Here is a 16199-nt window from a genome sequence, read left to right on the forward strand (position 1 = left end):
AGCTAAAGATGATCTTACCTCCTGACCCTACTGCCACCATGCTCAGCTCTGCTACATGTTCTCTGGCTAACTAAAATCACGTACTCCCTCCCCTTTTCTCCCTGTGAAGAGGGTCCTAAGATGCTAAATGCCACTGGGCTAATGGTATCCATTAGTCATTCCTACAACGCCCCGTGCATCCAATATACCTAAACATGCCTACCTCTGAATCCCACTACTGTCAGCAGAATCACTGGCCACCAGGAGAGGGACATATTTCTACAGTGTAGAAAATACCACACCCTAAGAAAGGGTATTCCCAGAGCCTCCTGTGAGGCTTCCTTGGGGTCCTCTCTGCAGCTGTCAGAATGCCTGGCCTTATGGAAAAGTGAAGAGTGTGGCTATCAGAGACACCTCCATGACAGACAGGACCCAGTCATTCCTCATATTCAGGTCTTTTCCTGAAGAGAAGGTCACTAGAATAGCCTGTCCACCCTCACCCCCAGACATTTATTAGTTTTGTTTCAACTCCTTCCTGCTGGAATCTTCCCTATAGTCCAGACTCCTATGCCCTCTCTGGGGGTGGCATGAGGTCATGGAGAGGGTTTTATGTGGTATATCAGGCCATCGAATTGTAGGTCACCTCACAGTTTTGTCTCAGTGTCTTTGAGGCACTGGTCCCATGCTAGGTCCATAGGCAGAGGCGAGCAAGGCAGGCTCATGCCTAGCCCCACTGAAGTATTCATGTTCTGAGGGCGAGGGACAGACTTGGGAACATATCTAACCCTGGGGACCAGAAAGCCTGTGTGAGCCGAAGTGAGGAGCCCCCGTGATACCTCAATGAATGTCATTCCTCTGCAGCAGATACTCCCTCTGACCATGACCATCTCCAGCTGGACACACAGACCCCACCTGGCTCTGCTGTTGACTCTCTCTAGGGTACAAGCCACAGTGACTGGTATATCCTTTCTTTTCAGAAACTGTGGTGGGTGTGAGAATGCCATGGGGGCTGCAGATGTGTTCCACGGTGACATGCATCACTTCATGATCAGAAGTCGCGAGGCATTCATACACATGGTCAGAGCCCTTGCTAAAGGGAAGGCACAGGTGCAGTCTGTGTTTTCATGTGGGTGTGACATGAAATTGGTTTCTTCATCTAATAATGGTTCAAAACCCATAATCTATAAAACACTGGGCTCAGGAACATCTTAGAAATTGGTCTGTATCATGCAGAATTGTCAGGCTGGAGACTCCTGGGGCTGAGGCAGCAGAAAGCAGAGGAGGGAAGCTCAGGTGAGGGTGCTCCAGGCTGGCCCGGCCCTGGCTGCCTCCACTCCAGCCTGGCCTATGCCCTATAAGGGAGGCCCACACCTGAGCCAGTCCCTGAGTCCGGCCCAGCCCACATGGACAGGCGGGCAGCCAGGTGCAGAGAGCTAAGCAGCGCAAGTCACAGGATAGAACAATGAACCAAATTCTCATAGACACAGGCCACCTGCACTCCCAACGGCTTAAAATTTCAGTTTTGGAAATTAAAAGTTTCAGAAAACAAAACAAAACACCTTCAATTTTGTGATAAGTTAAGAAAGAGGCTTATGGAAAAGGCTCCAGTCTCCAGTCAGAGCCCTGCCCCCACACACCCCCACCTTGAGATGATGGAAAAGCCCAAGATAACATTTCACAAGAGGCAGCAGGAGATAGCTTCATCACCAAAGATGACAGGAAAATAAAGTGCGCATCCAGATAGTGTGAGAACCGCAGAGCACATCACGGTAAGCCGGCTGTGGAGCAGCTGCTCACCGGGCAGGGCTATGAAAACATTAGTCAGCAGGCAGAGCTGAACACTGTAGTGCGTACTGAGGCCAGCCATACAGATGAGGTGCAACAGTGACCCAGAGGCAGGAGGAGCTGTCTGAGACCACACTGACCAGGCTGGAACACGAAGGGCTGGCATGTCTTTACCTGCACCCCAGGCAGTCCTGCAGGGCTCCCTGCCTCTCCAGAAATTGTGCATGGCTAGTCTAAGGGCACCTTCAAGGCCATGGCCTCTGAGGAGCACTGGCCCACGCAGGTTCCCATTCACCCTGGTGCTACTCCAATCTGTCACTCCCTGTAAGATGGAATCCAGGATTTCCTTGCTCACAGCCCAGGCACCTGTTGGCTCTCACTCTCAGCATCCCAGTCACAAATCCCTGCCAACCACTGCTTCACTACTGTGGTCTCATCCTGGACGAAGCTGCCTGAAGCCGAGTGTAAAACTGGCCAAAGCTTCGGCCTGGCTTGGAAGAGCACAGCTTCCTTCACACTGGCTCTCACTTTCCAGCTGCAGCAGACCAGGAAAGTCCTCCAACTGGCAGTCAGGAAACAGGAAGCCTACAACCAAAGCTCAGGCACTTCAGGATGAAAACAATTGCCACCTACCAACTGTCCCTCCCTTTCTAATGCCATTCCCAGGGATTGGAAATGAGAAGGGGTGGCCTTCCTCTCCTGTCACTCACTGCTGGACAGTCTCTGATGGCCAGTGGAGGCAAGCTGAAGGAAGGGCTGGGCTAACAGCAAGAGGAGGCACGAGTGCTCCTTCCCCAACACTCGCAGCCCACAGCCTGCAGTCATGGAAACAACTCAGTCAGGAGGGAATGAGTCAGTGAGCACAGATCACCATGCCCTTTTGGGAGTGAGTCTGTGGGCCCTGAAGAGGGGACCCTAGGGGTGGTGATATGAAGATGACATCCCCCACCTCTGTCTTCTGGACCATTCTATACCCCTAACTGTTTTGTTCTAGCCACTGCCTACCCTTGCCCACTGGCTGTACCACCCTCCAGCCACCCATATCCTCCTCCACTCTCTTCCCACAGATGATTTCCCCAGACTTCTAACATTCAGACCGCAGTAGGTCAGCCCTGCGTTAGACTGCTACTCAACGTTTTTAGTTAGACATGGCTGGGTTCCAGAGAGGCCTCTATCTCAGTGCCGCCTGTGAGGCTCATGAGTCACTCCTCTGGCTGCAATCCTTGGATTCCTAGTTCAGCTCAAGAAACTTCCCACATCACCGGCCCTTGGGCAGGAGCACCCACAGGCCTGTCACACACAGGGGCAGAAACCCTGGGAGGCTACCTATGCAGCTCAGGGCTTGGGTGGCCTCGGGGCCAGAGGAAAGCTGATGTCAGGTTTCTTACAACTAATCTATAAATGAACTTGAAAAGACCACAGAGCTTTGCAATCAGGATGTGCCAGCCTTTACACAACTCATATCAATACATTTTAACTTAAGATCATGTAGATTTCTTTCTTAAACTTTTGTTTTTATTGAACCCCACCCCTGACAGAATAATTACATCAATCTATAATGAGTTTTCACAAAACCAATATGGTCTGGTGCATGTCTGAAACCAGGCACTGAAAGGCATGTGCACATGCTTTTAAGAGGCTTCTGGGTGCAAGGACAGGGTACCTGACACACACTTGTGAGGATGGGTGCACCACCTGTCACCACAGGTGTCAGGGAGACAGGAGCCTGCAAGTCGGGGCCTCCGAGGCTCCGAGTTCTGCGCAGATGTGGACTCCCCAGCAGAGGCAGCGCAAGCAAATGCTAGCACCCTGGTGGATGCTTGTCTAGAGCAGAAACCACCTTCTCCTAGGACAGCATGGGAAAGGAAGCAATAACCCACTGACAGACACCTGTGTCCATGAAGCCCTGAACTCCGTGGCTGACCTCAAGCTGAACCTAATATTCCTGTGCTTGAGAGAAAAACCTCATGATGTCCTTGCTCTAGCAAGTGCCAGCACAGACGGGAGGCCAGGATTGCAGCACACAAGCCTACTCCACAATGAAGGATGTGAATGGTATTACTGCTGGCTATCTGGTATGGGAGGAAATCTCTTTGCACTATGAGATATTTCTCTTGAAATAAGCATCCTAAAACAACTCATTATTAGGGATGAAAAAAGCAGGAAATTCAAAGCAATGAAAAGTAATTTATCAATAAATCTAAGGAAATGCCAGATGTTATGGGAAAGATACATAGACTTCGTTCAGAATTACCGATGCTATCGAATGAGCAGTTTCAAACAGCATTGTGCAGGGGCAGCTGCTCTAGATTCATGAGGGTTATGCCCAGCTCCAAATCTTCATGGATCAATCTTCAAAAGTTCTTCTCTGACTTGTGCAGGGTTTGTAGTTGTTTGCATGTCTGTTTGGGGGATAAAGTCTCACTCTGTAGCCCAGGCTAGCTTGCATGCGGTCCATTTTCCCTCCTAAGCCCTCTGCAGAAGCAGTCACAGTTACGGCAGGATCCTCACCCAATACTGCCTTTATCCACCTCAGTCATCACCACCCAGAGCAATGACAATCCACCAGAATCTCTGAAAGTCCTGCTCCTAGAGGAGAAGGCCCTGGGAGTGGGTCAGAGTGAAATCCTACTTCTGCAGGGAGTTGGACTGAGGCAGTTTCAGTGTGTAAGTGAGTGGCTCTGGGAGCCTGGTGGCACCTTGGTTCTGTGGTGGACACCTAGCAATTATGGGAAGTAAGTGGAATGAATTGACCTAACACCAAAGCCAGAGGACAACAGAAGAAAATAAAACTACAGAATACATTTTTTCCATGAATATATAGCAAAAATCCTCAGTGAAATATTAGCAAATCTGATGGGGAAGAACTGTGTATATGTCAATAAAGCACTGTTGGCCAATAGGGAAGCAAGATAGGTGGGACTAGGAGTTGAGGAGGATTCTGGGAAAGAGAGACATAGGCAGTCATGATGTAGCCGCCATAGGAATAAGAGGTCTGGACCTTTTTCTCCGGTAAGGAAATACTTAGATTAGCAATTATGGTTTAAATACTTCAGAGATAGCCAGTAAGAAACCAAGCAAACGGCCAACAGCTTCATAATTAATATAGTGTCCTGTGTGTTATTTGGGGACTGCAACTGTGGCAGAACCCAGGTGGCTGGTGGGGGGAAAAACCAAAGCGGCAGGCAAGGAAGGCTACACTCTGCACAAATCAGATCTAGGAATGTACAAAATTCCATTCCATAGGTGGGACTTATAATAGTTATTCAAGGTTGGATGGACAAATAAAAATCAATGGAGCACATATTAAATGATGTAGAAAGGGTCCCTGACAAAACCCAACACCACATGACAGAAACTCTTAGCAAACTAAGTCAATGAAGAATGTCTGAAACAAATCTATAGCTCAAATATAAGAAACTCAACTGTCTCACTGATGAGTAACAAGGTAAGAGGGCCATTCCCTTTCACACGCACCAAAAGTCCTAGTTAACACAGTAAGACAAGAAAAGGAAATAAAAGCTACATGGATTGGAAAGAAATAAAAGCATCCTTGTCAAATGCTATGCTTATCTATATAGAAAATGTGAAAGAAACAATGGAAACAGAATGGAAGCAATTTCAGCAAGACTGTAAGCATGAGGCTTATTAATAGAGAAAGGTTGCATTGCTACATATCAGCAATAGACAAGTGGAGTTTGAAGTCAGAAACACAGTATCATCTACATTGATACTCTTCAAAATGAATTTTCTATTTAAGTCAAGTCAACTATGCAAAAGAACTATATGAAGAAAACTACAAAGTTTTGATAAAAGATACCAGAGAAAATGGAAAAATGGCTGTAAATTCTATGTCTGTGGACAGAGGACACAATATTGTTAAATGTCAATTCTCTCAGCTTGATGCACAGATTCAATGCGATACCAATCAGAATCTCAGTGAGCTATTTTGTGGCCACCAATAAACAAATTCCATTTCAAATGAAAGAGCAGAAGACCCAGAAGGGACACTGCTACCCTGAAAGAGAAAAATGAAGTCAGAGGACTGACATCACCCAAATTTAAGACTTTTATAAAGTTGTAAAAATTATGGCTTTGGTAAAATACACAAATACATCAATTGATCTGAATAAAAAGCCAGAATATACACACCTAGTCGTTTGACTTTTGACAAAGGGAAGATAACAGAAAAAGTAACCTTCTTTCCATTTTGGTTTTTTGTTTGTTTGTTTTGGATGCTGGAGACAAACATCTTTATTAAAGATATTACCAAAATTTTGACAAACATTTCAAAACAGATTTGTAAACATAATGCTTCCCTTTTCAACCAGCAGCATCTTGAAAAAAACGATACAGGACAATACAACCTGAGTCAACATTAGTTCAAAATCCGTATATTTGACCACATAAGTTCCCACACGAAAAGACGAGTGATAGTTTAAATCAGTGTTAACAGGTAAACTCCATGAAATGAAAGTTTGTGCTGTTTGCTGAATCACAGTATATTATGGCTAAATACATCCATTTGTTTTTATACTCCTGGTACGCGGATTAAAAAAACTTTAAATATACATCTAATGTGGGTAATAGCTTCTTTGCAAATCTCTCCTTAAAAAATACTTTATAGCAGTATATAATTAGGCTACCTAATTTTAATTTATCATTTTTCCACAAAATTATAAATCTGTTTCATTTTTATAACGTATCAATTTTTTGCCCAACATTAATAAAGCTGACACACTGTTGGAATGGAAATGCTTGTCTTCCACAACAGAAGTAGCAATTTGACAGAAACAAACAAATAACGCTGACAGCCTAAGGTAACACTCATCTGTTGTTTAACCTGAGTGTCCCGCCCACTGAGTAGCAGCAGCTTCTTACATTCATGTAGCCCACATCCACATCAGCTCACAGACACACAAGCTAAACACACACGTTCTGACGCTGGCAAGCCACAGTGTGCTTCCCACGGCTGTTAGCTAATCAACCACACCATGTGAATGCCTTAAGGCAGCCATTGCAATGGGTGTTTAACCGCAGGGCCAAGCAGCCCGTACGTATAGTATGTATATATGTGCATAGAAAACTACACACATATTCTTTCACACAACTTTAAGTTTCTTAATCCTCCACAACATTTTATGCAAATGTCTAAATATTCTACCATTTAAGGCAAACAGTTTGCATTTTAAAAGGTCAGAAAACAGGCTACATTTATCCAAATACATTCATCTGGCACATGACTATTTTGTTTTGTTCTAAGCACACGCAGCTCCTGAGTGTGGACATTTGCATCCCTGACATTTGCATACCTAAAAGTCATCTCAAATGACAAACACAACTTTTCAAGGAAAATCTTATTTTATTCATAGACACTAGCTCCCCAATCTCTAAAATACTGCTTCTAATAACAAACAATTTGGAGGGGGGCAGAAAAAAAGCAGTTTCAAAATGCAGGGAAGCAAAGTAAAATGGAAGGAAAAAAAGTAACACAAGTTTACTAATACTGAAACTTCCAACAATAAAAGTTTCATCTTTTAAACCTAAAACCCCTTTAAAAAATTAAGTCTATTTAAAAATTTTTCATGAACTAAAACTTCAGATTCTGTGTTTATACTTTACTTTCTTTCTATAAATTCTGCTGACCCCCACCAGTGTCCTGACAGGAAAAGCAAAAGCATGCTCTTGGGCAGCATCCAGTAGCTTAAGGAATGCATTCTCTGCCCCAGTCACTGCTCCTAGCATACATTCAGTCGGTTCACAGTTAGGAGGCCATGAAAGATTGGCCCCACCCCAGATACAGTACCTGGAGGCAGGGTCTCCACACTCTGTGCTTTCTCATCTCCATTTCTGTGGTTAAGGTCTTTCTTTTTAATGGAGTCGATGTCATTCCAGTCATCCTGGGGAAACAAAGACACCGAGTGAGTCGTCTGTCTGTTGGCTCTCCTTCACCCACTTTCAACTCTGTGTCTCATGATGCCATCACCCTGGTTGTGCTCCCAGCATAGGACAATCTTTATAACCACCCAGAAATCTAGACTATACTTAGGAAGAAAGCAGGTGACAATGTCTGCAGGACACACTTGACTTCCCTCTGGCTGTGACCTGACTGCACGCCAACGGAAAGATGACTCAGAATCCCAGAATCCCAGGCTCTGTGGTGAGGATCACAGCAACTTTGTGCTGAGCACAGCACTGTCATGGTGGTGGAGTCGTGGAACCAAGGTAGGCTCTGGGAAATCACGAAGGTTTGGGCCTCTGAGCTCCTGATATATCAGAGGGCACATTAATTCTACTAATGGTAAACCAGGAGTTCTCAGGGGACTGCCAGGGAGCCAGCCTGCAGAGCAAGACATAAGCTCTGGTGGAATTTATCCCACCCATATGGGCAAGCAATTGACTGTCATTTATCAACATTAAATCAAACTAAATAACAGCTCTACAGCCATATTGCCTGATGCATTTCCACCCACTTCAATCTGATTCCTGTGAATAAAAAGTGTTTCTGTGTATAACCCAAATAGGAACCCTCCCATGGGCCCAGTCTTGTGGAAAGCCACTCAGGAGCAGATGAAGAGGCTGCAGAAGGAACCTTCCCTGGCAGCCTAACCTGTTGTCCAGGTAGCCACACTCCTTGGACTGGCCTGCTGTGTGTTTCCTGTGCCTTGCTGGCTTCAAGATTTCCTTGGGCCGTGGGGAACAGACATATACACCCTCCAAATGTTACTTGCCCTGCCCATAATCTGCATTTAAGGGAAGTCACCCTGTCCTGGGCTCCTCCTCTCTGCGGCCTTTCCTTCCTTCTATGGCTTCTGCACCAGTGATATGGCTGGGTTTATCTTGGGAAGGGCATGCAAAGGTAAGGGGAGGGAGGACAAAGGACACACTGACCTCTCCTCCAAGTCATGTCCAGAACTGACTACCTAGCACACAGTCTCTCAGCTTCCACTGACCCCCAGTGCTTTCTGTCCCACACAGTAATGAATTTATTAACACACATCTGGACCGTTTACGAATTTTCTTGCAGCCAGAAGATTTTAAACTGATTTTAATCAGCTCTTCTGATTATTAGATTATAAATAAAATTTCAACCTACCACTGGTGATGGTTATGCAGTGACCGAAATGCAGCAGACTGTACTAACTGACTGTGGCTTTGCAGTAAAGGGAACATTAGAAACTAAACCAGGCTGCTACAGCACTGCAGGGCTGCACAGAGCCATCTTTTAATTAAGTGCCCATTTCTATCTCATAGCTGGTTTGTCAGATTTTGTGACTAATAATACTTCCCTCCTACCAGCGCATCCGACCTGTCAAATACTGGATTAAGCTATTTCACCTTGAATAAAACTGAATGCTGATGCTGTCTCTGGAGATGGTGGCTCTATCAAGCCCTTGTCTGTGGCAGTCACATAACCAACACACCCAAGTCAGCTATCCGCATTTTGTTTTTCAAAATACACTTTCTCCCCATCCAGCCCCCAACTTCCTCATGGCCATACCTTCCCCATAGCCTCTGTCTACCATAACCCTAATTAATCCTGGAGGTGGTGGATAAGCAGAGTGCAAGTATAAACAATGAGAGAGCTCGGGCACTTTGTGGGGGTGGGGCCTGAGGAGAGAGAGGAAAAGATTACTAAACTGTACACTGTCAGGGAATACCCATCCAGTACCGTCACTGCTCATCTGACAACAAACTGGCAGTCATTCCTGCCTGACTCATAGGGTTGGAGATTTTAAGCAATTACAGAGGTTACCCAGCTGCTAAGAAGCTGTCCCAAACCCTAACCCTCTAGTTAAACAGGTCACCAGGGGCTCATTCTGAACCTGCCATTAAAATTCAAAAGTACTTTTCTAAGGGTCAAACAGGACTGCTTTGTAATGGACTTCCACTCAAAATCTCCAGCAGTGAGAAGGAGAAAGAGGAGGGTGGGAGGGAGCAGGAAGAGCTATATACCTGAGCTGCTGTCCCTTAGAGGGACCATGTACGCAGGCACTGAGGATACAGCCATTAAGAACTCTACTGTCAAAGACCAAGCTGAGGCACTCTCTCAACCCAGAGCCAGGAGGGCTGGGGTCCAGGCCAGGCCACCTACTGTGCCACCTTCTATTATTATTGTTATTATTGTTATTGTTATTATTATTATGGTTTTTAGAGACAGGGTTTCTCTGTGTAGCTTTATAGACCAGGCTGGCCTCAAACTCAGAGGCCCACCTGCCTCTGCCTCTGCTGGGATTAAAGGCGTGCGACACCACCACCACCAGGCTTTGTGCCACCTTCTAAGGAGGTAGTTTCCCTGTCCACCAACTAAGCCACAATAGTGAAGGGGTATGGTTCGTGAGTCCACATCTCAGAACACATGGTTACAGTGACAGGCTCACTGACTGAAACAGGAAACAGGTTCAGACTCCTGGGCTGTTGTTCAGCCTCCCAGATACTTCTGTCCCTCTCTCCTTTGAGCCGATCGGTTGTGGGCGCAGCAGACACAGGTGCACCCCCATGCTTATGAACTTGGCAAGAGCAGAGAACCAGCAAGCACTTTGGGAGGACTCGGGAGAGGTTATACCCTGTGTACAGAGGTAGGTGTCAGGGAAACCTAAGGGAGGAGAGAAAAAAAGATAGAGAGGGTGTTATGCATGGTGGCAGCCCCATGAAGCAGAAGACAAGGTAGACATGGGTACCTTGAGGTTGTTCTAAAAACTCTTCGAAGTGGCCAAGATGCAGATGCAGGATAAATAAAGGTCACACTGGACAAGTAAGTCTAGGACAGAAAGATGAAGTTCAACTCCCATTAGGAGAAAAGAGATCAGAGGTGGTACCAGGAGTCCAACTGGACACCCTGGACCAGTGATGGAGCCAGGCTCTGGCCTGGAAGCAAGGTGCTTATGAAGCCCCGAGGGAGGAACCTGGAAAACGGGTAGAGTTCAGGGACATCTATATCATCCATGCTACCCCCAAGCAGAGGTCACAGGTGGGTGAAAGTGGGGCAAGAAGGGTCAGTACCCACAGATAAGCAGAGGACAAAACACGTGGTGCAGGGAAGAGTCCCAGCTTAGTGTCTAAGTCCAAGTCTGGGGTTCTAGGCAGGCCCCAGTCAGTGATAATGGAGTCTCACTAGCACTGAACTTCAAAACTGAGAGGCTAGGTAAGTTACCGTGAACCCATGGCCCAGGTTTGCTGTCCTTGGTGGCTTTTCACACTAGCTACTTAGTCACAAGTATAGTAGCACATGACATGTAAGCCCTCCAGATCCTCTGCATTTGCATCCCTTTTGTGTGTCCTTGTGTGGTAAATGCCTGATGATGAATGTAGCTGTACATGCTCCACCCTCGCTGGTCTGCTGTGATCACTTTAAGGCTCCCCCCATCGACATCCAGACCAGCAGCACTGTTCAAAGAGGAAAATGTCCTAATGCCACCATGTGGTGATGCCCTGTGCTCAGGGTGCTTGTGTCCAGGCTGGAGACCAGGCGCTGTGCCTCTCCCGCTATGAGGGAGGAAGAGTCTGCTTAGTGATGAGTATATGCCCGTGAGGTGGGAGCAGGAACCACATGGTTTGTGCCATGTTTGTAACAGGCATAAAAATATTCCTCTGCAAGAAAAGAGAAAATAAACAGCCTGTTTTAAATCTCCCCTCCTGAAACACATTTTGTCAATGTTAAATCGTTTCAGCTACTAGACCATATGCTCAGGCACAGAACCAGTCCCCAAAATACTCCTGAATGTCGGGTTCCTCAATGTCACCTGTCAGCATGGTTTAGAGATTATTCAGTAGTTGTCACCAAGGCTGATTAGAACGGCAACACTTGTGTTTATAAAAAGCCAGGTTTCCAGATTCTGAAAGGGGCACTTACTCAGCCTTGGAGCTCATCTCTCGTAACTCAGATGCTCCCTACCTGCTGAGGTACCATTCAGCCAGAAGCCAGGCTGTCAGAGCAGACCAGCTCCCAGTCACAGACCACACCTCCCACAGCCAAGCATTTCCACAAGGACCCAGAGGGACTCAGGGACTGTGGACTGCTTCTGGTTCTCTCATCTTTCTTAGTCATCTCTCCCAGATGAGTAAGGCACCTGCTGCCCACTGTGTCAGGGCCTCACTTTCACAGCCAGCTACTTTTCTTGTTGTGACCGAATACCTGACAGAGGCAGCAGCTTAGGGGAAAGAGGACAGACTTTGGCTCAGTGTTAGTGGATATAGTCCATGGCAGAGAAGGCATGGCTGGGACAGAGGGCTATCTGCCCAGATCTCCCCAGGGAGCAGACTCAGGACAGGAGAAAGGCTAGGTTGTAATCCCCAGGGCTGCACCATAGAGATGCACTTGACCATCTCCTAAAGGTTCTTCAACCTCTCAAAATAGGGTACCAAACCAGCCAACCAAATAGACAATGTACTTCTAATCCACTGAGAAAGGGGGCCCACAGAATCTGGGAGAGGCCCCTGGGCTGGAGACCACATTGTGTATTACAGAATTCCCAACACAATCTCAGCACACACTGATCCCTCTGCCTTAGGAAGCAGAACGAGCTTCGCTTATGAGTAAAAGGCCTGTTGGGAGCATGGGCTGGGCTGAAGAAAAGGGGCGGCCCTCCTACCCATCACTAGCTGTTGAGGGGCAGCCCAGCACCACAGTCATGCTTCACAGATCCCCGCTCCATCTCTGAGGCTGTTTTGTACCACACACAATGGAAAGTAGTGAATTTTCTGATCCCACCATGCAGGAATGACACTGGGACACATCTGTAAGAGCCCACAACAAACTTCCCAGCCCACACTGACAGCCCTAGAACCTTCACTTGGCTAATAGTCAAAAGACATGACAGTGCAGGAATCAGGAGTGGAAGGGAACTGAAAACTGAGTTCTTAGACTTAGTCCCAATGGATGGTTCTAGTCGACCACACCTTGAGGGTGGGACCTGCCTGGGGTTTGAGTGGTCCCAGGCAGTCTTGAGGTGCAGCTTCTCCCTTATGCTCACCGTACTGACCACCTTGTAGAACTCTGTCCTGCTCGGATGTGTGCTCGTAGGAAAGCTGCCACGGAGTAACATGGGCACTAGCCCTCTGAAGTACTGTGACCAGTGCTCCAGGCTGTAACCTTTGTCACACATGGAAAAGCTGTGTGGTACCCTGCATGCTCAGCACACAGATACTGTCAAAGCTCCACTATCTAACTGTTCTCAGACACATACAACAGCAATGCCTGACAGCACCCCAGTCTGCCTGGTCCAATAAGCCAGGGGTACCTGAGACACACTGGGGAAGGTCAGACTTGCGCTAGTCTGTCACCTCAGGCAACTCTGGCTGCATTCTTGAGCCTCAGTCTCCTAATACATAACACATAAATTAAATATGACTTTATCCTTTCTCCACAGATGCCATACTGACGGGGCTCAGTGACTGCAACCTAGACCACACTGAAGTCCCTGCCCTGACTTCCTCCACTTGAGGAAGGCTTTGCTCCTTGTGCAGTGTCTATACAGGCTATTCTAGTTATCACACTTCTTCCTTTCCTACTCTGACTTGTTTTTAAAAGGATGTATATTTTACTTCTATAGTCTTCTCTCCCAAGTACATGACCTCATGAGAAAAAACACCAGACAGCATGAGGGACATTCTTCAAAATCCTTGACTGGGACTCATAGATCAATAAGTAAATAAATAAATGCAAAAAACACAGAAGGAAGTGTAAGGAGTATCACAGCCAAGAGGAGCCTCAGAGGGTCAAGGTTAGATGTGTCCTGGCCACATGAGGATCAAGGTGCCACAGGGACATGATGCAATGCCACCTTGCTCCCAGTAGGAGCCACTAACTACACGATGCCTCGTCATGCCCTGGCTCCTATAACATGGTCCTTGTCTGGGCAGTTCTGTGGACTGTAGGTGACTTAAAGAGCATCTCTGAAGGAAGGAGACTCTAGGTGACATGCTAGGAGCCCAGGGGTCAGGATTAGAAACTAAAGGAAAAGGTAAACACAAACATGGTGTCCAAATACACACTCCTCATGAGTCATCACACCTGGGTGTGTATCTGGGCATAGAGACAACTGAATAAAAAAGAACTGAATGCGGAGTATGTGGGAATTCTGCACAATAGTCACAAGATTTAGATTCTCCAAATCTAAAGTTTTAAAAATTACAAGTAAAATGCTCACATGGACCTCATTTGCGTAAGGGAAAGTGGCTCCTAGACCAGTATCTGTCACCTGCTTATTTGGGGGGGGGGGTTCCTGGACATTCTGAACGGCAGTTTTAAGCAATCTTGTCCCCATTCCCCTTCAAAGACGCTAAGATACTAAGACAGAAATTTCTTGAGAAAAATGCTGGGTTATTCAATGTACTATAAGACAGATTGGTTAGCCTTAGGAGACACAGGGGCAAGGCCTAGGAGTGATCTATTTCACAGTGACCCTCTTTCTAAAAAGAGCAATGGGTACATCCCAACCACGGCCAATGACGTCCACAAGAGGCCAGTGTGAGGACAGCACAGGTAAGTGGCTCACATGCAGCGTGACTTCATTCTGGATTCTGAGTAAGAGTCTGGAACCAAGTCAGCTTGCAGTCCCTGTCCCTGAGGGCAGGGGCATTGCCCCAGGATAAGGTGATGCGGTCCATGGGTGAGTTGGCATGGCCTAGGCTCAGCATCCATCCCCTCCCGGTAAATAGAGAGCCTGCATATATAGCGATATGGACAGCCCTTTCTTAGCCTCAATTCTGCTTGTTCTGGGCTTCCAGCTCTAGCCAAGCTAGACACTCTTACATTACAGATGTGACATATGCCAGAAGCTTGACTAGAAAATGTCTTTCACATAAAAAGGAGGGATTTTAGCAAATGCTTCCCACTGTGACTCATATTAGTCAATCACGTCTTAAAATAAAGTGGAACTTCCAAACAGATGACAGGAAAGTGGTGGAAAGGCTCGGCGTTGAGACAGCACTTCAGTGTACAGCCAAGGGGAGGGTGGCAGCACAGGGCGACAGCGCAGGAGAGAGGGTCTCCCGGCTTGGTGTGCCCATTGCCTTCCGCATCATTATCCTGCGCATCTCACACCATGCTGCCTCCTGCCCTACTCACCCCCGGGATCCTGTCTGTCCATGTTGGCCTCGAACATCCACAAGGCTGTCCTACTGTGTCTTGGCTGATCAGGTCCCATGTGGCCACAGTGCTATGATCCCTTGTCCCCAGTGTGCACCACCATCTATGCCACACCATGTGATGGGACTGGCTTCTACACCATGGTCCTTGCCTGGCTAGTTCTGTGACCCAAATCTGAACCAGCTGAAGACTGTGTGTGCCGTACAGAGTATCTCTGAGGGAGAAAGTGAGACTCGGGAAGAGCTGGGAGCCCTGGGAGCCAGAGGTTAGAAACAGGAACATATCGTCCCGTTCCTCACAAATCACCACAGGAGCAGACACCCACAGTAAAGTCCAGGAAGCCATCCCAAGTGAGTAAAAGGGATGGGTATTTGAAAATGCCCACTAGTTCCAAGATGGCCCCAGTGGGGCCTTCCAAATAGTGCCCTCTTCAGAGGACCAGTGCTTTCCCCATGGATGCTGGGAGACAGAAGTTAGCAGTGTCAGGAGAGCATTGGGGAGGGGGGCATGCCAACACTGCTCACGGAGACAGCAGAGCCAGCATATTATAACGGAGTCACATCTAAAAGGGGGAGAAGGTTCATGTGTACTTGGCACCACATGGCTGTCATGAACACCATGATGTTCTGCAGTCAGGTGGAGGACTAAGAGATGTGTGAAAACCACTCACAGCAGAGGGAGTAACCTTGGGAGTCTTCCAGAAAGACAAGGAACGCAGCAGAAGAGCAGAAGCAGACCTGAGGCAGGCCCTACAGAGCAAGCACTGCCTGCACTACGTAAAAGACAGGAACACCTCAGGGGCGCTGTGGGAGAGGTTTTCATGGAGGGGACTCAGTATATGAAGCCTGAACACCTAATTTCTTTTTCAGTTCCCAGGAAGACAGGCAACACCCGGCTCACAAAGGACGCTGTCATCACGGATTTTAAAAATCCAATAATTTATCAGTCACAGGATCTGACAATCTCGCCTGATGAGCTCTGTCGGGTTGATGTCATCATTGCGGGCGACCAGGTTTTTCGAGACAGGGTTTCTCTGTATTGTTTTTTGGACCATGTCCTGGAACTCGCTCGGTAGACCAGGCTGGTCTCGAACTCACAGAGATCCGCCTGCCTCTGCCTCCCGAGTGCTGGGATTAAAGGCGTGCGCCACCACCGCCCGGCCCCCTGCAGTCTTTCTATTATTATTATTATTATTATTATTATTATTATTATTATTATTATTATTGTTAGAAACAATCTTGTTTCACATGTCAATCCCAACTCCTTCTCCCCTCCTCCCCCCGCTCCTCACCAGGTCCCCCAGTCCCCCACCCAATCTCCAGTCCAATCCCCAAGGAGGTTGAGG

At 47.2% G+C, this 16199-nt stretch overlaps 1 protein-coding gene across 1 annotated transcript in view; it reads right to left on the reverse strand.

Moving 5' to 3' along the window:
* Nucleotides 1-16199, reverse strand: part of Galnt2 (polypeptide N-acetylgalactosaminyltransferase 2) — a 128742-nt gene that overhangs the window by 51220 nt on the left and 61323 nt on the right. The window contains exon 2 of the mRNA XM_005064669.4: nucleotides 7571-7664. Coding sequence (XP_005064726.1) covers nucleotides 7571-7664 — 94 coding nt within the window. The remainder of the gene's footprint in view (nucleotides 1-7570; nucleotides 7665-16199) is intronic.

Source organism: Mesocricetus auratus, unplaced genomic scaffold (assembly GCF_017639785.1).
Source record: "Mesocricetus auratus isolate SY011 unplaced genomic scaffold, BCM_Maur_2.0 Super-Scaffold_100013, whole genome shotgun sequence".
NCBI classification, from domain to species: Eukaryota; Metazoa; Chordata; class Mammalia; order Rodentia; family Cricetidae; genus Mesocricetus; species Mesocricetus auratus.